The 23,919-nt window shown below is 35.2% G+C and overlaps 1 protein-coding gene across 3 annotated transcripts in view; it reads right to left on the reverse strand.

Annotated features, from left to right (window-relative positions):
• Positions 1-924: 924 nt before the first annotated feature.
• The window catches only part of DCUN1D5 (defective in cullin neddylation 1 domain containing 5), a 29,211-nt gene continuing 6,216 nt past the window's right edge, over positions 925-23,919 (reverse strand). For 2 of the 3 annotated variants that reach the window (XM_003415668.4, XM_064288853.1), the window contains 6 exons: positions 22,142-22,212; positions 21,649-21,740; positions 4,846-4,954; positions 4,656-4,760; positions 3,127-3,229; positions 925-1,257 (listed from right to left, as the gene is read on the reverse strand). In XM_003415668.4, coding sequence (XP_003415716.1) covers positions 1,202-1,257; positions 3,127-3,229; positions 4,656-4,760; positions 4,846-4,954; positions 21,649-21,740; positions 22,142-22,212 — 536 coding nt within the window. In that variant the 3' untranslated portion in view covers positions 925-1,201. The remainder of the gene's footprint in view (positions 1,258-3,126; positions 3,230-4,655; positions 4,761-4,845; positions 4,955-21,648; positions 21,741-22,141; positions 22,213-23,919) is intronic. The other variant, XM_023554742.2, reaches the window with a different exon arrangement.

Here is a 23,919-nt window from a genome sequence, read left to right on the forward strand (position 1 = left end):
GAATATGAACAGTTTTCGTATCACTGGGATGCTGAATGGTTTAAAAATGAAATGTACAAACAGCCTTGTTGCTAGTCCAAAAAGAATTAGAAAAGCTGCCCTTTCCTAGAGATACTTATTGCCATCAGGCAGAAAACTGTGACAATGATTAATACTTGATTACTACACCAAAGTAAAAGGCATCCTTGAGTTGTGCACAATTATACCCAGAATCCTCTCATAATTCCTTATTCTGATCACCTTTTACTAAATATATCCTAACTAAATCCATGAGATCAGAGCTAAGGTTCTCTTTAAGGAAAAAAAAAAAAAAATGCTCTCGACAGAATTCCCTAAATCACAAAATGACAGTTAAAAAGGTCATTACCATGCCACTAAAAACAATAATGATGATAATGCAAGTTCAATATTGGTCCTATTCCCTGCAAGGCTGAACGATTTTGAGACCATTAATATATTAACTGTGCTCTTTCAAATAAAAAACAGAGAACTTAAAATTCACATTAAGAATATACATTTTCAATGCTGATTTGAGCTTATTGACAATACCGTTTAACGGTTAGAAAACAAAAAAATAACTGGACATAATCTTTCCAATTTCAGAGAAGACAGCTATATGTGCATAAGAGCTTGGCAGCTTTTGCAGAAACTCTGAGCTGAAAGTTGGAACACTTCCAATGAACAGAAAAGCTTTTGATTAGCTGCATCAGAAAATCACTATTCCAGGACTCAAGGCCAATAATTATTCTTCCTAACTGTGCAGAGATGAATGTAATGAGCCATACCACCAGCAGACTACATTGCCAAATGTTAAGACTATTTAAAATCTTAAAAGTTCCATAAATTCATGGTGAGTTAGAACCTCAAAAATTCAATAGTCCAAATTTACAAAAATAAATACCACTCTGACACTCAAGGGACATCTTCACTTTAAGGCCTTTGTCACAAATCTGAATCTTTATTGTTCTGAAATAAATGATATAAACATAAAACAAAACTTCAATATTCAGTCTCAGAAGAGGTGTGGCTCAATGCCCATCACATGTAACAAGAAAACTTCCTTTAAAAAAAAGGATAAAAAGTACTATGAGAAGTCTTTCATCTGAATGAAAATGCACCCTTTCGATTTTTTCCCCTCATCTCATTAGTTTGTACACATCTGGGAATCAAAAGGTTTGCATTTTCTTCACAATAGTTCTTGCTATGATGCTTGACGCACTTTTTGCCACTCAACAAATTCATCAAGGAGAACAGGCCCTAGAAATAAAGAAACATTTTTTTTGGTTAGAATTCCATAAGCTCATCTCTCCAGCTATAAAACAAACTCCCCATGAGCCCTGCGATACGTTGACCCCACCCTTCTTCAGGTGTTTGGTTTAATGGTGCTCTTCTTCTTGGCCTTTAAAGACATACGGGACTTTCCATATGTTTGTAGTAACTTTGTTCTCAAGGTGTGTTCTATGAGCCCTCCAGTATCTGAGCCAACAACTGCTCTTTCTCTTTTTCTAACTGTCCTTAGTATTCTGCCATTTAATTGTAACTTTCTAAAAAGTGGATAAAGGTCATATTTCTTTCTTATCTCCCCAAGAGGTGTGTACGCTTGTTGAGGAAGACTGCCTATATTAGACTTATTTTGTTCCAGTAACAGAGCCTAGTATAAAACTGAACACAATTTCTTTATTATCTCCCCAAGAGGTGTGTACACTTGTTGAGGAAGACTGCCTATATTAGACTTATTTTGTTCCAGTAACTGAGCCTAGTATAAAACTGAACACAAACAAGTGCCTAATGAGACCTGATAATAAAGTAAGAACTATTCTAAAAAAAATATTTCTATAATAAAAACCCACTGCGTCCAAATCCATATACCTATAGAAGCCAGGCAGGTAATTTAAATGAGCCCAGTGTTTTTTTTTTAAAATGTACGAAAATGCCACCAAAAAATATGCTTGAACTATGCTTCCTGAAGCACACTCTGGCGGTCTCTCTTGCTTTTGACAGACATACTTCTCTACTGTTAAGAAAAACAGCAGAGCAAGCACAATAATAAATGGCAACTGACGAACAGCCATCTGTTAACGTACTGCAGACCAGCAACCTGGAGAACAAGTCCAACGTAAGGTGGCAGCCACTACTACTAGATTCCAGCCTCTGATTCCTACGCAGGAATAAAATTGCAGTTTTGGCAGGTTTTTTCAAACAAAGCTGCAAGTTGTATTTTTATACAAAATCTCTGCTTTTAAATGTTGGCTCGAAACACACAAACAAACACAGATGTTGGAGGCAATACACGGGCCTTCAGGTTGCCAGTTTACTGCTGCAAGGTATTTTTTCTTTAAAATGTTATTAAATTTTATACCATCTTGTATGTGGAGGGCACAATATATTTGTGCAGAAATCAAGTTATGCCTCCTTCAGTATTTTACTTCTTCAGTGTCAAAGAAGTAAGTCCATAATTTCAGTATACATTTATAGGAACGTACCTTTCCATGCTGCTGCTCTGAACATCAAAACCACACGTGGCAGTGGGAGCTGAAAGCCATTTACAGTTGTGGAGAATTAATCTGGCATATCAGATTATTTCACTACTGCTTCAAAGATCTGTTTTACAGTACTCTAGCTTTTTCACTGAAGTGTGTTGACAGATATTTTAATTTGAAGGACTGAAAATCTTTCACTACCTGTTTACTCAGAACCGATTTCTAACTTTCGGAGAGAAGTTATTTTGGCATTATTCACTACAGTGTGAAAGGGTACTATGATATTAGCTAAAGCCTCTTTTACTGTATTGTGCTTTTGTATTTCCAACATCATGACTGTGGCTTTCTTCTGTAGAAAAATGTGAGAAAAGGAAGGAGCAAAGCAGGATTTTAGCTCCTAGATGCAGAAATTAGAATGTTTAGCTGCGATGTTTGGTTACCAAGGAACTGAAAACATTTCATTTACCAACAGAGGTTTTATAATATTGCTGAGTCTAAGCTCTCTCTTTACCACCCTCTCCCGCATTATTAAAATAATGGACGTTATTGTTGGAAGTTAAAAATCTTTATGCTAATACTACACAAATGCACACTCTCATTTAACATTTTTAGTAATTTTATTTTCATAGAAAAAAATTATACTTACAAGCACCATCTTCATCATAGTTACTAAGATCGGCATGGACTGTTCTGCTGAATTCTAATACATTGTACCACTGATCTTTGTTCATAACACGATACTTTGATTGCTATGGAAAATGACAAAATATTTGGTTTATGGAAAGACATTATATTAGTCCTTGATTTCAGTAAATCTAGCTGTAACTTTTTTGGGGGTGGTTCAGTCTTCCCTAAAACATTTACTCCTCTTTTAATTATTTGTGTGTGCTTCTAAGAACATTCTCAGGGATATTTACATGTCAGTATCATCTAACTCATTTTTTACTTTTTCTTTCATTTTTGAGGAATAAAAAGCACATCAAGAATATTCACCTTAAGGGTAAAGCTCACAATGTATTTAATTATGTAACACCAAGATCAATATATAGAATATTACTGACACCCAGGAAGTTCCCTTGTGCTGCTTCCCAGTAAATCATTTCTTTGCATGAGATTTATTGTTTAATCACATTTTGAAGTTGGCATCTTTGGAGGCAGTGGAAATAGTATTTAAAAAACATTTAGCTCACTTTCCCTCAACCCTCTTTAGAGGTGAATATTCTTACATTTAGTTAAATTTTTATTTGCCCAGAACTATTAACAGGAGGACAAAAGATGCCAATCATGAAAAGTATCTATTTTATTGTTACTTAAGATATGTGTGCATAAAATCCAGTCATATAAGGCTTCTTCAATACCATTATCTCTTATCACAAGCTGTACACAAAACCATTCTGGGAAGCCTTTATGAGAAATTGTTTTCAAAGCAAAAAGCATCTGTATTCAAAAAATGGTGAGAACTATATACAAAAAACTAAAAGGCACAAAAATAGAAAATTAGACAAAGAAAGCAATGGAAAAAAGGACAGCATCTTTTTAGAACCATTGCCTGTAACATGTTCTATAATGAACTTTACAGAAGAATAGCTGCTTCTTAAAATCAGCATCTGTACCTTTGTAAGTACTCAGTACATTTAAATTTGCTATTACAGACAGTTCTCTTATTTGTAGGCATAAAATATTAAAAGTTTTACTCTATTTCTTTAGGTTGAGCCTAAGTAAAAAAAGCCAAGTTTTATTACTACAACTGGTTCTCTTAGGTAGATTTCAGCCTAAAACCCTGTGTAACAGAAATAAATCAGATTCAGAAGTGTAAGATTTGTGCAGTAGTGTCAATTCTCTCTTGCCCAAATCCTGAGCTTAATTTTGCATGAAGAATGTCTGCACTAAAATGTATAATTTTATAGGCCTTTTTCTGGGGGGGGGGGGGGATGCGTAAAAATATGCACAGAATTTATCAACGACACATGCACTGATTTCTAAAAATATCAGCAGACGTGCACCCTGAAAGTATCTAGAAAGTACTTAATATTGACAGACTTTTCACACTACTCAGGCAGATGGAGAAAAAAAGCAATGTTAAAAATCTATTTGTTTTTCCTCAAAGGAATATTTTCAATTAGATTAAGTTTGGAAAATAGTATTTTCAAGATAAAAACAAACAAATATACATACCTCCAGGTATTGGTAAAATACTGAAAACAGTGGCCATGTCCTCCCAAGCAGAAGAGCTAACATAGATTTAGCAGTATCAATATCAAGGCTTCTTTGATCTTTATCCTAAAATGTAAATCAAAAAACTTTCCTAAGTGTGGACTCAAGATCAAAAAATATTAAAATTACTAAACAAGGAAATTGCACCTACCCTTGCAAAATCAAAGGCGTATCTGTAGATATTCTTAAACGACGAAATGTCATTCAACTGCGAGCGCAAAAAGTCAAATTTGTTCTGTAACTTTTCTGTGCAGTCACACCTTAAATAAAAAACAAACAAATTACATAATCAAGAAAATTAAAGATATCTTTAGAAGTTAAAAGGAATTCGCTGAGAAAAAAATAAGTGCATTTATTAAGTTAATTTAGGTTTAAAAACTCACAAATTTATATCAAACTGCTACACTGTATCTAATAAAAAAAAGGGAAAAACTCAACCAACTCAATAAACCAACCAAAAGACTCCAATAAAATCACAAATATCTTTTACAAACACATGTATACAAATGTGCCCTTACCACATACAAAACTAATAACATAGCAAATGAAATGAACCAAGCTTCTGTCACGTATTTCTTTGAAAAGTTCTTTAGGCAACAGCTTGGTAAAAAAGATTTGCCGTGAGTGGTTTTAAAACTTTAAGATTTCACACAGGAAATTAATAATCGTATTAGCAGTTGAGTCATCAATGTAGATCACACATTTTTAGTGAACAAAAGTCAAAGTAAACCAGTGGAAACACCTAACTTCAAATGAGATACATATGCAAAAGAATGCAAACAACAATAAATTATACACATTATTTCTAAAGATAAGACATTAAATACAAGCAGCTAAATAGCTGGAGTACTCAAAAAAATCTTTACCAGCTCTCTCTCACTGGGTTGATAAATCCTACTCTTTAGTGTGTCAGACAAGGCCTTTCACAATTTGGCACAAATCTCCAGTCTGGTATTCTGCCACTTCTCAGTGTCTTTACTGTGCTCTAGTTATACTCCACTTACCATCCCCAAAACGGCACGTGTTTTTTACAGCATGTTTATTTCCCATGTTTTAGCATGTGCTATCTCCTCTATTTGAAACGTTGTTGCCTCCACTGTTCTGATAAAATATAACTCAAGACCTAACTCATATTTTGCCACCTCTGAAAAACTATCAGACTTTTCCTAATCAAATTAGTTGGACTATCTACTGTGGTCCAGAATATTCCACCGAATTGAATTTTAGTACTCATCACCTGGCATTCTCAGATTTAACAAAGACTTTCACTATTCTGTGAGCAATGTGAAGGTCCACAGCATATAGTAACTTACAAGGTGTGATCATTTTGGATAAATTTCTAATGTTGATTTAACCTTGCATTCCTAGAATAAATCAAATTTGGTCATGTTATTTGTTTTATACACTGCTTGATTTTTTTGCTATGTTCATAAGGGAAACTGGCTTGTAAATTTCCCTTTTCATACTTCTTGTTAGTTCTGGTAACAAGTTTATACCACAAACCTCAAAAAATGAAATGATTATTATCTGTATCATTATCTTTAAGTAAAATTAACAAGTTTTTCTTTTTTTAATTGTGGTAAATATATAGTTAACAAAACATTTGCCATTTCAACAATCTTCACATGTACAGTTCAGTGACATTAAATGTTCATCGAGTCGTTCAACAATCACCGTTAACCATTCCCGAATTTTTCTATCACTCTTAACAGAAGCTCAGTGTCCCCTAAGCATTGCGTTTATATCTATAGTTTTATAAATTATATAGTGCTTTTCAACTCTATTATTATTTTGTCTTTAGTTTATCTTTCTTGATCAACCCTGCCAGATTTGTTAATTCACTCAACTGTACTTTTGTTTTCCATTTTATCAGTGTCTGAACATCTTTTTATCCATTCTTCGTTCTCTGGAATGATCCTTTCTTTGGGTTAATCCTTTTTCTAACTTTTAAGATCTCAGTTCATTCACTATCAGGCTTTTTTTCTCTTTGAATATAAGCATTTAAGGCTGCAGATATCCCTCTTACGTATAAACCGCAAGTTTTGATAACGATTACTATTTTATTGTTTACTTCTAAATGACAAGAGTTGTTTTGGTAAGGATAAAAATCTTGTTAGAGCAGATCTCAAAGAGTATGATTATAAGGGGTTGCAGAGAAAAGAGGCACTAACTAGAGTGGAATGGGAGAGTAAAGGCTTTGTTTTGCTATTAAGTGAAAAGAAAGAACTTCTGCTTATAGGAAGATGGAGTAGATGCACTTTCCCCTATTTCTCCTGCTAAGAACATCTACAAACTGTGGACATTATACATAATACAAACGTAAAAAGACTGCAAGGTGAAGAGAAGGCAGATTGACCAGGGATCTCAGAACTGTAACAACACGGTGGTGAATTCCCTGGGTTTTCTCTTTGCCTCGTATATCCTAGATCTGAAGCTAAAGAAGCTGGCAAACCAGAAATGACAAAGGGCACAGGCCAAAAAGCCCCCATAAAATCCTGCTCTCCCTAGCAAAAGGGAACAGGAAAGGGGCAGCTGAACATCATAGAAAACTTTTAGAAAATTAGTGCTCTACTCCAACTAAACACCACAGGAACCGTGGCCCAACCCCCACCCATTCCAGCAGACTGAGTGGAGAATTGAAATTTCCACCCTCGCCAGGATGCAATGAGACCCCTTGATATTGCATCAGGCAGTAATGAGGTCCCACCTCAACATCTGCATTGTCAGTGGAAACCACATGGGGAACCTGATGTTCCATCCCCACCAGGGGGAAAGAGGAGCCAACCCCCCTCTGTACTGAGTAATATCAGAGGAGGCTCTAACAGAGAGCCGGGACTTTTACCACAACCCAGTGATAATGAGGCTACCACCCCAGTAATATTAGTGGAGGCCTAGTAGAGACTTGGAACTGTCACCTTCACCTAGCAGTAATGAAGAGCCCTCTCTTTGGATGTCAATCAACACCTAGTAGGGAAACTAAACTTCCACTCTCACCTGGTGGTAATGATGTGGTAATCCCCATTTCTTCTGCCAGAGTGATGTCAGTGGAAACCAGTAAAAATAGGTTTAAGGAAGATCCAGAGTTTCATAACACCCCAAATTTCTAAATTTCCATAAAATATCATTTGTCATATCAAGAACCAAGATCTCAAACTGAATGAAAAAAGACAATCAAAAGATGCAAACACCAAGATGACAGGAATGTTGGAACTGTAAAACACGGGCTGACTTAAGCCCAACATATCAATAATTACATTAAATGTTGTTGTTGTTAATAAAAAAATTAAAAAAAACATGACCCAGCTATATGCTGTCTAGAAAAAACTCCTTTCAAACAAAACAATATACTGTGAAAAAATAAAAAACTCCTTTCAAACAAAATACACTGTATTTTTATGCAAATACCACGCACCTTCTACATTTGTTCTACAGCAACATGTAAAAAAAAATTGACACAGAGGAGCCTAGAAAACACCTTGCAGGGGGAGGGCGCAGTTTGCAAAAAAAAAAAAAAAAAAGGTAGATGGTGCTTGTTATTTGCATAAAAATATGGTAGGCAGGTTGAAAACTGGTATGCCATGGAAACACTAATCCTAGCTATATATTAATACCACTTATTAGTATCTATTATATTACTATCAGCTAATATAGACTTCAGAGCAAAGAAAATTATAGAGAGAGGAATATTACATAATGATAATAGGGGCAATCCACCAAGAAGTTGTAACAATCCTAAATGTGTATGCACCAAACACAGCTACAAAACATGTGAAGTAAAAATTAACAGAATTGAAAGGAGAAATAAACAAATCCACAATTATTGTTGGAGATTTCAACAGCCCTTCCTCAACAATTGATAAGTGAACAACTAGACAGAATTTCAGCAGCAAGCACATGGAAAAAACTCAATGATACAAAAAACAGGCAGATCTAACTGACATTAAAAAACACTCCACTCAGCGATAGCAGATACACATTCATTTCAAATATCCGTGGAATATAAACCAAGACCATATCCAGAGCCATAAAACAATTATCAAGAGAGTTAAAAGAACTGAAATCATACGGATGGTATCAATGGCATCAAACTAAAAATTGGTAACAGCAGAATCTTCACTCAGTAACTAAATGGCAAACCCCTAAATAGCCCATGGGTGAGAGGAAGTCTCAATAAAAAACAAAAAATACATTGAACTGAATAAAAACACAACATATCAAAATTTGTGGGACATAAATAAAGAAGTGCTGAGGGAAATCTGTAGCACTAAATGCATTAGAAAAGACGTCGCAAATCGATAATCTAAGTTCTCACCTTTACCATCTAGAAAAAGAAGGGCAAAATAAACGTGCAGCAAGCAGAAGTTAGGATATAATTAAAAGCAGGAATCAATGAGGTTGCAAACAGAAAAATCAATAAAGCATGAGGTAATTCTTTGAAGGGATCAATAAAATTGACAGATTTCTAGTAATACCAACAGAAAGAGAGAAAACAAAACCTACCAATATCAGGAATAAAACAGTGGATGGCACTACAAAGACATCAAAGAATAATAAGGCAACACTATGTATGAATTGTAGGGCAGCACAGGACTGGGCAGCGTTTTGTTCTGTTGTACACAGGGTCGCTATGAGTTGGAACCGACTCGACGGCACCTACTGACAACAATCACAGGTATGAACAACTCTACACGTAGATACTTGACAACTGAGATGAAATGCATCCATTTCTTGAAAAACACAGCTATCACAAACAGATGATTTGGATAGACCCTATAACTATAAAGGAAATTGAGTTTGTAATTTAAAAACTTACAGTACCCAAACCAAAAAACACTGCAAAGCAATGCTTCATGTGAATCCATAACAAAATATTTTCAAGGAGAATTCAGAAGTATATAAAAAGAATTATATACCATACCAAGTGGAGTTTATTCCAGTATTCAAGGCTGGTGGAATATTTGAAAACTGATCAATGTAATAAACACTACTAACAGGCTAAAAAAGAAAAATCACATGATAGTATCATTTGATGCAAAAAAAAAAAGTATGTGACAAAATTTACCATCCATTAGTTGATTAAAAACTCTTGGAAAAATAGGAATGGTGAGGTCCCTTAACTTGGTAAAGAGTATCTACAACCTACAGTTAACATTATACTTAATAGTGAAAGACTGAATGCTTTCTCTGAGATCAGGAAACAAGGAAAGGGTGTCTGGTCTCACTACGCTTATTCATCATAGTGCTAGAAAGTTCTAGCTGGTGCAATACACAAGAAAATAAAAGGCATACAAAATAAAGAAATAAAACCATCTATTTGCAGATGACACAACTGTCTATATACAAAAACCCAGGAATATACAAAACAAACTTCTTAGAACTAAGTGAGTTCAGCTTAATACAAGACAAACGTAACAAATATCACTTGTATTTCTAGATACTAGCATGAACACATGGATGCTAAAATTACAAATACAATGCTGTTTACAGTGCCTTGAAATAAAAATGACTCTACAGGACAGACCAGAACTGTCCCATAGGGTTTCTAAGGCTGTAATTTTCACAGAAGCAGACTGCTGCACCTTTCTCCTGTGGAACTGCTGCTGGTGAATTCAAACCGCCAACCTGTCGGTTAGCAGTTGAACACTTAACCACTGTGCCACCAGGGTGCTTTAAAAAAAGAAATACTTAGATGCAATTCTAACAAAACATGTACAGGACGTGTATGATGACAACTATTCCAGGTGATGAAAGAAATCAAAGAAAATCTAAATAAATGGAGACTGACTCAAAAAAGTAAAGATGCCAACTCTTCCCAAACTTCATGTGCACTTTAAGCAAAATCTTAGCAAGTTTCCTTTTTTTCTTTTTGTAGATACAGACAAGATTTCTCTAAAATTTACATGGAAAAGTAAAGGAACTAGATTAAAACAATTTTGTAAAAGAAGCAGTCTATCTGATTTCAAGACATATTATACAGCTACAGTAATCCAGACTGTGTGGCACTGGTAGGAAGTTAAGACACATAGGGAAATGGAACAGGATAGAGAACCCTGAAATAGACCCACACAAATATGCCTAAATGATTTTTGAAAAAGTTACAAAGCAATTCCGTGAAAGAGAGAGAGCCATTTCAATAAATGGTGCTGGAGCAAGTAGACACTCGTAAGCAAAGAAATGAACTTCGACCTATGTCTCCCAACTTATATAGAAATACATCACTGACTTACATATAAAATGTAAAAATGTAAAACTTCTAGCAAAAAACAAGACAAAGTCTTTGGTATCTAGGACTAGGTTAAAAATTCTCAGACTTGACACCAAAAGGAAAAACTGGTAAATCGGACTTTATAAAAATTAAAAATGTTTGCTTTGCAAAAGACTTAAGAGGATGAAAAGACATGTCACTGAGTAGGAGAAAATATTTGCAAACCACATTTTCAATAAAGGACTCCTATATAGAATATATAAAAACTCTCAAAACTCAACACTATAAAAGAAAAAAAAATCCAATTAGACATTCCACTGAAGACGCTGGGCAGATGGCAAAGCAGCACGTGAGAAGATGTTCAACATTATCAGCTGTTAGGGAAAGGCAAATTAAAACCAGTGATATATTATTATACAACTACCAGAATGGCTGAAATAAAAAATGGCACCACCATCAAATGCAGACAAGAAGGCTGATTAATCTGATCACTCATACAGTGCTGGTGGGGATGTAAAATGGTACAGCCACTATGGAAAACAGGTTGTTGTTGTTAGGTGCCGTCGAGTTAGTTCCAACTCATAGCAACCCTATGCACAACAGAATGAAACACTGCCCAATCCTGGGCCATCCTCACAATCGTTGTTATGCTTGAGCTCACTGTTGCAGCCACCGTGTCAATCCACCTCGTTGAGGGTCTTCCTCTTTTCCACTGACCCTGTACTCTGCCAAGCATGATGTCCTTCTCCAGGGACTCATCCCTCCTGACATGTCCAAGGTATGTAAGACGACGCAGTCTCGCCATCCTTGCCTCTAAGGAGCATTCTGGCTGCACTTCTCCCAAGACAGATTTGTTTGTTCTTTTGGCGGTCCATGGTATATTCAATTTTCTTTGCCAACACCACAATTCAAAGGCGTCAACTCTTCTTCGGTCTTCCTTATTCACTGTCCAGCTTTCACATGCATATGATGTGACTGAAGATACCATGGCTTGGGTCAGGCACACCTTAGTCTTCAGGGTGACATCTTTGCTCTTCGACACTCTAAGAGGTCCTTTGCAGCAGATTGGCCCAATGCAATGCATCTTTTCATTTCTTGACTGCTGCTTCCATGGCTGTTGATTGTGGATCCAAGTAAAATGAAATCCCTGACAAGTTCAATCTTTTCTCCGTTTATCATGATGTTGCTCACTGGTCCAGTTGTGAGGATTTTTGTTTTCTTTATGTTGAGGTGCAATCCACACTGAAGGCTGTGGTCTCTGATCTTCATTAGTAATTGCTTCAAGTCCTTTTCACTTTCAGCAAGCAAGGTTGTGTCATCTGCATAATGCAGGTTGTTAACAAGTCTTCCTCCAATCCTGATGCCCTGTTCTTCTTCATATAGTCCAGCTTCTTGGGTTATTTGTTCAGCATACAGATTAAATAGGTATGGTGAAAGAATACAACCCTGATGCACACCTTTCCTGACTTTAAACCAATCAGTATCCCCTTGTTCTGTCCGAACGGCTGCCTCCTGATCCATGTAAAGGTTCCTCAGGAGCACAACTAAAGTGTTCTGGAATTCCCATTCTTCACAGTGTTAACCATAGTTTGTTATGATCCACACAGTCGAATGCCTTTGCATAGTCAATAAAACACAGGTAAACATCCTTCTGGTATTCTCTGCTTTCAGCCAGGATCCATCTGACATCAGCAATGATATCCCTGGTTCCACATCCTCTTCTAAAACTGGCCTGAATTTCCGGCAGTTCCCTGTCGATATACTGCTGGCAATGATCTTCAGCAAAATTTTGCTTGCGTGTGATATTAATGGTATTGTTCTATAATTTCCACATTCGGTTGGATCACCTTTCTTGGGAATAGGCATAAATATGGATCTCTTCCAGTCTGTTGGCCAGGAAGCTGTCTTCCATATTTCTTGGCATAGACGAGTGAGCACCTCCAGCGCTGCATCTGTTTGTTGAAACATCTCAATTGATATTCCATCAATTCCTGAAGCCTTGTTTTTTGCCAATGCCTTCAGAGCAGCTTGGACTTCTTCCTTCAGTACCATTGGTTCATGATCACATGCCACCTCTTGAAACGGTTGAATATCAACTAATTCTTTTTGGTATAATGACTCTGTGTATTCCTTCCATCTTCTTTTGATGCTTCCTGCATCATTTAATATTTTCCCCATGGAATCCTTCACTATTGCAACTCGGGGCTTGAATTTTTTCTTCAGTTCTTTCAGCTTTAGAAACGCCGAGTGTGTTCTTGCCTTTTGGTTTTCCATCTCCAGCTCTTTGCACATGCCATTATAATACTTTACTTTGTCTTCTCGAGAGGCCCTTTGAAATCTTCTGCTCAGTTCTTTTACTTCATCAAAATGGAAAACAGGTTAGCAGTTTAAAAAAAACTAAACATGCCCTACAACTGCATCCCTGAGCATGTGACCCAGAAAATCAAAAGTTGTGTTCACACAAAAACCCTGTACACAAATGTCCATAGCAGTTTTATTTGTAATAGCCAAAAACTGGGAACCCAGGTGTCCTTCAACAAGCGAATGGTTATAGAAGCTGTAGTACATACACCCATACCATGAAGTATTACTCAGCAATAAAAATGAACAAAGTATTGGTAAATGCAACAACCTAGATGTCACAGAATTATGCTCAAAGACAATAACATTATTGAGATGACAAAATTAAAGAAACGAAGATTAGTGCTTGTCAGGGATCAAGGAGTGGGTGGGTATGGATATAAAAGGGCAATGTGAGAGCTGTGCTGATGGAAATATGCTGTATTTTGACTGTATCAATGTTAATATCCTCACTGTGCTACTGCCCTATAGTTTTGAAAGATGTTATCATTGGGAGAAACTGAGCAAAAGTGTACATGAGATCTGTTTCTTACAACTGTATGTGTACCTATCATTATCTCCAAAAAGACTTTTAATTTTTAAAAAAGGAAATAACAGTATGTTTATATGTTAACACAGGTGAGAGAGGACAGGATCTTCCGTACAGAGAGGTTAGTCTTAGAAGCATGTACATAGTGAACATGTAGAAACGAAAAGCGGATGGGTACACAGCAGATCAAAATAGCTGATGGTGGCAACATGTAAATGCTCTTCTGATAGCTTCTATTTTCTCACTGAAGTAGGAACTGAAGTATCTGGAAGGTGTTGAAAGTTGAAAGAACAATTGTGAAACAATTCTCTAAGAATTCCAAGTAAATAGACTACAATGTTATTTCTGAATCAAAAAGATCAGTCTATCTGCTGTGATTGTGATTACTGATAGGTATAGTATTTATATTCTATTTGTTCTACTCAGCTCATCTCCCTTGTTTACACTCTCCTTTTTTGAATTCTGGGCTTTTTCCTAATTCCATACCACTAAAATAGAATATAGATCTTAGATTCTATTTTCATCTTTTCAGTGGTTCCGTAAGTATTTTATCTTAAAGTCTAAAGTAAATATATTTACTCTCTACCCAAACTATACCTTTTAAAGCTTTTACCTTAACCATTCTCTTCCCAACTTACATGTTACTGCTAATCAATTCGTTGTTTTTTTCAAATCCCTCAAACTACTTGTTCTTTGTTCTTGAATTATATCCTACAGAAACTCCTCTAGTGACATGATAGTAAACTTTGGTTTTCGTTCTATATCAAAATATCTTAAATTCCCTCCTTATTCTTGATTGATTCTCTAAATATACAATTCTAAATTAAGTGTTTTCCCTCAGTTCTTTGAAGGCATTATTCTATTGTTTTTTGGCTTTTACTGTTTGTGTGGAGAAGTCACATCAACCTAATTGATATTTCTGTATTATTTCTTCACTCTCTAGTTCCTATTACGATTTTCTTTTTGACTTTAGTGTTCTGTCGTATCACTCTAAGTTTTAAATTTCCTTTTACCATGCTTGTGATCTGAGTCTGAGAATCAGTAGATCTCAACCATTCTGGAGATTTCTCAGCTATTTTCTCTTCCAATATTTCCTTTTTGCTATTCCCTTCTGAAAGTTCACTTATGATGTTTATTGAACTGTCTCAACTTATCTTCCATGTCTTAGTCCTATTTTTCTTCTGTTTCTCTGCACTAATTTTCTCAGATATCGTAGGTCACTGATTCCCACTTCAACTATATCTATCTCCTTCCTAATTCATCCACTGAGTTTTTAATCTGTTAATTTTTTACTTTAAGAAATTTAATTATTTTAAATCTGATAATCTGAGTCTATTCCCTTTTCTTTGAACACATCAAATATACATATATTAATGATACTTAAGATTTCTTTGCCAGTAAGTTCAGTGACTTTTTTCAACTGTGAACTAAAGATCACTAAACCTTTTTCTGAAGAAAATAATGCTTCCGTTTAAAACGCAGGCCTCTACAGAGAAACTGCTCCCACTACACACATGGGAGCCCTATTCATTTGGGACAACTCTAAAGTACGTTTTAGTTTGGGCCACACAACAGTGAATTCCAGTCTTAAATGTGCATGATGGAGAGCATGTGATTAGAAAGTATCCCAAACAGAAGCCTTACCTCTAGCTGCATGTAGAACCAAGTCCAGGCAACCAGATCTCCATCCACTGGGCAGGTTTGGCATCAATGACTGTATGTGGGGGTTTTCTAATCTGATTCCCAGCCTTCTTAGGCCTCATGATTTTGATTTGTCTCCTGTCCCCAACATGCATTACAGGTTCAAAACAAGACCCTTGGTGACTAGGGATAGGTAAATGTCCACAGGGTAAAAGCCAGCTCCACAGAATGCTATGGAATCATCTCTCATCATTTCTGGCCTCTGATTATTTTCCTTAATTTATAATCAGCTCTGGTATACTTCTAAAAAGATGTTTTTATATTTTATCCAGCATTTAAGTGTTTTATATTAAGTGGCTTATATGCACATTTAGTCTGCCATTCTGCCAAAAACAAAATTAAAATTTGGAAAAGTTAACTACCTTATTTGGCAGTGGCCTAGTTCCTTACATTAAGTATGTGCACAGTATGCCTCATGCACAAACAAGAAAATACATTCTTAATATTTGTTAATAATTTATTACTATATCCATAAGTGGCTTTGATTACTGTGAAAATTATTCCTTACATAAAAAATAAAGCTTTAATGAAAGTTGAAATACAGTTAACTCCTACCATAGGTAGAATCCTACTACTTACACTGTTTGAAAATTTGGAGACGAAATCTTCAAGATCTCCAGACTTACATTTGCGAAATGTGCCAAACCAGGAACCAATCCCGTTGCCTTGAGTCAATTCCGACTCGTAGTGACTCTATAGGGCAGTAGAATGCCCCATAGGGTTTCCAAGGCTGTGGGGCAGACTGCCACATCAGAAGCAGACCACCATACCTTTCTCTTGTTGAGCAGCCGGTGGGTTCAAACCAATGACCTTTCAGTTAGCAGCTGAGTGCTTAACCGCTGTATCACCAAAACAAACAAAAAAAACTCCCAAACCTGTTGTTGTTGAGGCAATTCCGACTCATAGTGACCGTGTAGGACAGAGTAGAACTGCCCCATAGCATTTCCAAAGCTGTAATTTTTACAGAAGTAGAGTGCCACATTATTCTCCTGTGGAGTGGCTAGTGGGTTCGAATCTCCAACCTTTTGGTTAGCAGCTGAAGCACTTTAACCACTGTGCCACCTGAGCATCAATTTAGGTATCTATTTACATGTGATCCCTTTCCTGTCATAAACTATCTTAAGTGGGGACCACATCTCCTACAGCTTTGTAGCTTTTTAGAGCAATACTTTTCATATTTTCTTCTAGTAATGTGACTTACCTTTTCACAAAAAAATCACACAGACTCCTAACAGATCTGAAGTTCAGGAGAGCAGAGAAGAGAAAGGATGTCCTCCTACATCCACACATTCTTCCTCTACCTACCATTAGAGTTTGAAAACCAGTGCCAGAGCATAACACATGGTCTGTCACAAAGAAGCACTCCAAAAGTATTTTCTAAATGAAAATATGAAAACCAAAAACAAACCTTTAAAAAGTAGGTGATCTATTTACTTAATTATTTAAAAAATTTAAATTTTCTATCTGGGGAAAGATGAGACTAGGAAAATTGTACTTAAAAAAAAAAATCCTGAATGGCATAAGCAGAGAGTGACAAGTCACTAAGGAGTTAAGACCCCATGGAATCTTTTCCAAATATTTTGCACTCTAGAGGTCCACACGGCAAGAATATTACTTAGGAAGTGATCCAAATAAGCTTAAGGCAGAAATATAGTAGAAGAAAAAACAGGTTTCAAGTCAAACAGAGTTCAATTCAAACTGCAACTTCTCCATTTCCAGACATGAGACTTGAGGCAAGTGACTTAACCTCTTCCAGCCTCAGTTTCCTCATTTTAAAAATGACTGTAACGATCATGTCCAAGGTCAACCATTGAGATTATGTGAGAATATGTGTGTTAATGCTTTTCACTGTTCTTAGTTTCAGATGTTCCTTTTCAGGCAAATGGGTTAAAAGTCACCAACACATTGGTGGCTCTGCCCAAACTATTTCAAACCATTCCTTATAGTCTATCAAAATCTTGAACAGAACAAGAATCCAACAGAATAACTGCAATTCATGTTTTCCTTTCAGAGAAGAGTGGGTTGAAAAAATAAAAGCACAGAACTCCACACTTATTACTAATGTCCATAAAGACTGTGACCGGGCCTAGCAAAAGCAGTGAATATTCCAAAGAGTCACTAACAACAGTGCAATTCTTGTATTTAATCTAGCCCCAAAATAGACTTACAAGAGTTAATAACATGAATACTTCAAAACTTGAGAAGTTTAGAAACACTATTTCCCCTAAACTGAAAAGAAATGCATGCTTAACTAGCACATCCTGGAAAGCAAGAGACAGCTTTTTGAATAACAATCAAACAAAACTACAAAGACTTCAGAGTATACCGACACATACTGATACCACTTTCCAAGGTCACTATGGATAGAATGAGAGGAAATAGGATTAAATTTTAACACTGAGGACTTGAAAATTAATTTTCATCTGATTACCAAGGGAAGCTTTCAAATTTCTACTTCACTAAATACCTTTAAAATGAGAAGACATTCTCATTTATGTATTAGATTTAAGTGAAGGTCATCCTAATCAGGAAGTCCCAATAAGTCTGCTGTGACATACTGATGTGGAACAGGAAAAATCTTATTTACTAAATTCTGGATTTAGGATGTCCTCTAAATCAGATTTATCAGCCAAGGCAATACAGTTCACTTCTAGGGGTATTTTAAATGGGGTGGGGGTGGGGTGGGGGAGGGTGGGGGGTGGGGTGTGTGTGTGGCATTTTGGACTTACGATGCTCCTTGGAGGAGTGAAGAGGGATGCTAATGACAATTGATATTTTGTCCCCAAAAGCTAAATGAATGATATTCACACACCACACGTACCATTAGCATCCCATTTACCCCATTCTTCCACCTTCACCAAAAATCATATAAATGTTCCCCATTCCTCTCTCTGCTAAAGAAAGTTAAGTCAGAACACTTCCTCTAATCTTCTGAGTAAGATCAAAGTTCAGGACTCAATATGGAGATTAGAAAATACAGCTTAATTGCCACCACTGTCTAATGCTATCCTCTTGTATCTTTTTTCATTACAATCAAGTACAGTCCTTTTCAAAGTTTTCCCCACCAGCATGGTATTTCATCCTTGCTCCAACTCCAAGCTTTCAGTTAGCAGATATGAGAAAAATTCTCTATTCTAGTAAGGCACGCCAGAACAAAAATTTTTAAGTGTCCTTGGAACCTTGTATCCATAGACAGGCAAAGGGGGGAGCGCTGTAAACTTCATGACAACATATGCAAAACCTGTGTGCAGCATCCCACGCGCATCTATATGGGGACAAGGTCCACAGCTTTCACAGGATTCTCATGAGTCTATGACCTTCAGATGTTAAGAACAACTGCTCTATTCTGAAAAAGTATTCTGAAAACTATAAATTTGTAATTATGCAATTAAAAATTATATAGTCCACTATCCTGGAATGCAGTCTATATGTTCTAACTGCCCGACTGTTTCTATTCTTCAGCAGAGCTCTATTAAAGTTCTCTAAACAAATAAATTTGAAAGAACTGATAATTATATTAAGATGATTTAGAGACCATCGATAATTATGCTTGTGTTAAACTGAAATCCTAAAAATATGAAAAATCTACAAAGGAAATCTGAGTAATTAAGGGTAAACTGAAAAAGTAAAGCTTTGTATTTCATGATTTTATTATACAAAACTAGTATACCAAACAATTACAGATTTAAAAATTAAAACTTACATAGATCTTTTGTCTTGGTCTAAATTTTAAACTATCTTACTCCTAGGAGGTTATTCACAATAAGATTCAGGGAGTAGTAAGATCTAGCTAGTTGAGAGAAGAGACTCTGTATTTCGCACAGCAATGTACATAATGGAAAATAAACGATTTTCCCGGCCAGCAGAATTTGTTTAATTTCAGCAGTTACAAGGTTATATAGTATGGACTTATAGGCAGATGTGCAGGGATCATAAATGAGTGAAACGGGAAGTTCTATGACAATTTTAAGTGCTGAATAATTGCTTTTATTTTGTAAAGCCTGTAACCTTCCTATAGGGAAGATGTTCTAATAATAAGCACACTCATCGGCTAATCAATTTTTACTCATACAAACACAAAAACCCACTGCCGTCAAGTTGATTCCGACTCATAGCGACCCTAGAGGACAGAGCAGAACTGCCCCACAGAGTTTCCAAGGAGTGACTGGCGGATTTGAACTGCCGACCTCTTGGTTAGCAGCCATAGTACTTAACCACTATGCCACCAGGGTTTCCTTTTACTCATGGACTCATTAACAATTGATATATGTTGCTAATTATTTAAGAAAAAACATTAGAAATGCTTTATGTTTACACATTTGTTATAAGACTTCATGTTACATCTTGTTTTGCAAAAACGTAGTTAAGAATTTTTTATCTAAAAATATACACTTACCAACTAAAGTACCAGTAATATGGAAAGCAGTTGTAATGCCAAATAAAACTTAAAACAGGCCATGCTACAACTGACATTAATTATAATAAAACAGTCCGATCTGTATAAAAACTAGTTTACATTCTTTGCTTAACTCTTGTATATTTTATTCACTCTATCTCCCCAAAGCTAATTAAATAAAGCACAAAGATTTTCAGAATCAATGTATTTTAACAAGGCATATTATAACACCTAGATCAATGATGGAATTCAGTCTTGGTTGCAACTATGATTTTAAGAGATAATCAAACCCACTGCTGTCAAGTTGATTCCAACTTAGAGTGACCCCAAGTGTGTCAAAGTAGAACTGCATTCTATAGGGTTTTCAATGGCTGTAATTTTATGGAAGTAGATTGCCAGGCCATTCTTCCACAGCAATGCTGGGTGGATTTGAACTGCCAACCTTTTGGTTAGTAGCTGAATACAAACCAATTACCTCATCCATAATGCTGGCAAACTATTTTATAAATAATATTAACTTATATACAACAAAATTCTACAATAGGAAGCATACTATACCAGACTGGTAATCAGGAAACTGAGATTCTAGGTCCTGGCTCTGCCACTAAATAACTGTGTCATCTTTTGTTATTTTTGTCACCTCTGTGAGTCTGACTCCTCACCTATATATGTAAGGGAAGTGGGAGGGTTGATTTACATTCTATTCTAGAAACTATCATTTGGTGCATAAGTATACAAGAAAAAATATATAAAATATCTGTTAATACTGGTGAAAAGAAAATTATATAGTAGTAGACACTGAAAATTGAAATATAAAAATTTAAGGGCCATATGAGCAAATAAACTTTTTTTTTTTAAAATCCAGTATTTTGAAATTTAAGGACAGGCAAATAAAAAGTAAAGAATAAATAATTATGTTAACAAAAGCATGATCACAACAGAAAACCACATGGCTAATTAGTTCCCAGTTGTTTTCCTCAAAAATATGTTAATGCTTTTTCTCCAACTATTTAGAAATGTTGATAACTAGTAACATTCTGCATGAACATTACGATATGACATAATATAAAAGCAGTATATGATTACTAACTGATTCAAAAACTAAAGAGACTTTACTCTGGAAAGCCAAAATCAAGTTATTTTTTATAAAAAAGCAATTCTATAATTTACGAAGATGTTCAGGGCAGCATCCTAGACTGAAAGTATACAACTGTAAAATGGCTAAAGACTGCATGGAAGCAGTGCGACAATTTCACTTTTGTCCTTTATGAGATTTATTTGGGAAAAAGAAATCATGAAGTGCCACGTAACTATATTTGCAAATTTATATCAAGTATAAAATTAAAGACGGGAGAGGAGGCCCTAAAGCTTAGGATGCCCAAACAAACTCCTCAGATAGTGTAATTATATATTCAGAAAAGGAAAGCCCTTATTGCTCAAACAACCCGTGAATAACCCTTTGGTCCATGTACGTCTAACTTACCATCAAGAGAGTAACATCCTGTATGAACATTAAGTTCTTTTAATAAGACTTTTATTCAGATTGTATTGAGATTCCTTCTTAGATAACAGGAAAAGGGGGAGTAACTACTCATTAGCCAAGATCACAATATAATTTTGTAAATCCCCCAAATTGATTGTTATAGATCAAACCAGATTTATTTTAAGGGTAAAACCTTACTCCTAGACATTAGGAAGCACAAAATATCAATTAAGATCTTCAAATAGGCCATCAAATTTGTTTTTTAAAAAAATTTCTTACTGTAATGAAGACATTCCCTTTAACCATTCTTCCTTGGTAAAAAATCCCATGCTTTCAGCCTCCAATTTCCACGCTAAAACTAACATAATAATCTGGAAAGAACAGAACATAAAGGATAGGGGAAAAGTCAGCAGAGATAAGCATGTCTATATTTACTATGGAGAGCATTTTTATACAACTATTTCTATCCTTCAACTATTAAAGAATACAACCTCTGGAATTAACTATAAGGATGGGTCAATTTCTAAACAGTAAAAAAGTTCTAACAGTTTCTGAAGGTAGAATTTCTGTCATCCTATTAAAAATAACATTCGTATTTAGAAAGAATAACTGTTCAACTTAAACTGATTAAAAAATACCCTAAAATGTAAATCTACAGTACTAAACATGAAGAAAAAAATTCTTCATAGAAGACTAAGTGTCTCAATTTTTAGAAATGTACAAATATGCTATTCCCGACTTGTATTCCATTCTACTAAGAAATAAAACATACATTTTCAGGTTCAACACCAATGTCTTCACAAAACTTTTCCATTCCTTCTGGCCCTACAACTTCATCAGGACCTTCAAAGACAAAAATAATTTACATATTTATTGTTATAATTTAGTATCAACATAAAACATAATACAAAGACATCTATGAGAAAACCGTAACATTTTATAGATAACTGAATTTGAATTTTAAAATAGCTTTGATAAAAGTATAAATGTTTACTACAGGATTTAAAATTCTAAAAAATTGAAAGTACTCTCTGAACAGAAACTCACATGAAATTAGATAAACAAAAAAATGAGAAGTAAAATAATACTCTATTAATACCAATCACCAGTTTGTACAATAACTTGAACCTATCTATTAAAAAAAATTCACTGAGAGTGTGCTTTGAATAAAGCTTTTGGCAATGCAGCAACACAAAGACGCTTGATTAAGAAGTACGGAGCTTCTTGTTCTACCAGAATGTGCCAATACCACGGTCAAGACAGTAATCGAAGGAGAATATTTGTTTACTTACTAAAACAGAAGGTCATTCACCCTTTTGAAATATTCACAAATGTAATTTAATTCTTGAAAAAAGAAATAATGAATGAAAACAATAACTTAAGGAAATTACTACATTCCATTTCCAGGAGGAGGTACTTTCCTTATCATCTTGGTTCTAAAATAGACAGCAAGGTATTAGTTGTCACTGTACAGTAGGAACAAAAGTTTAATCCCTCAATTGGTTTATCTGCCCCCAAGTTAACAAACTGTACTTAGCCTATTTCTTATTTCTTACTTTTAGAAACACTAAATTTAACTCAATACATCAATTATCGTATTTTTGTTATCAGATTCCCCAAATACAATAATTATATCAGCGCCAAGTCTCTTTTGTGACTGTGTAAGACTAAAACAAATTTTATAACAATATGAAATACGACAAAAACGTTTGCCACTGTGGCCTTTTGAAAATATTGTCTTGAAATATTATAGTTAAAAATAACAGGAGAAGCCTGCTTCCTTTCTTAAGGGCTAAAAGTGCTCTAGCTTTATAAATCAGACTAGACTAAGGCTGCTCAGATGGTATAAGGTCATCAGTACAACACGAAGCCAAAGTTCTAGGGTTTCTCCGATTAAAAGAACGTAGCCATTCAGTATCTGGTCAATACACCTTGCTGCCTGAGATGTGATCCAGGACGCCTTGAGGAAGTTAACACATGGTCTGAAACCAAAACCTTTTTTTTTTCCTTCACTTCTTGTGTAAAATGGTAAATTGTCATTAGGTTTAAATATGTACTAACAATGCACTGCGGTGGTAAACGGTGAAGAGGATGGTAATCTCAGGAGACTTCCTTTCTAATATATTCTGGGGATTTTTTAAATGAGAACGTACACAATAAAGCTATTAAAAAATAACTGAGTATGTATCTTTTGCTGCTTATCATTTCTATTTTGGAATATGTTGCTTGCATAAAAATAAAAATCAAATAAAGTTTAATGGAGGAAAACAAAGTTGTTTTTAAGGCATAACAGAAACATGTTCTAAATCTCTCTCTAATGCAATAAGAAAGCACGCTTGTCCTCAAAGCTGCCATTACTGGTTAGAAGAGAAAGGTGAAGAGCTATGTCAAGGAATATCAGTCACTATCATAAAATGTAGCCCCCTCTAGAAACTGGGAAAAATCAATTTTAATTAGTAATTAATATTTGATTAGAACAAAGTTAAATTACATTATATAAACACAAATATATATAAGATCTTATATAAACTAGGTCTATAAACGTTAAGT

The sequence above is a fragment of the Loxodonta africana genome, chromosome 7 (genome assembly GCF_030014295.1).
Source record: "Loxodonta africana isolate mLoxAfr1 chromosome 7, mLoxAfr1.hap2, whole genome shotgun sequence".
NCBI classification, from domain to species: domain Eukaryota; kingdom Metazoa; phylum Chordata; class Mammalia; order Proboscidea; family Elephantidae; genus Loxodonta; species Loxodonta africana.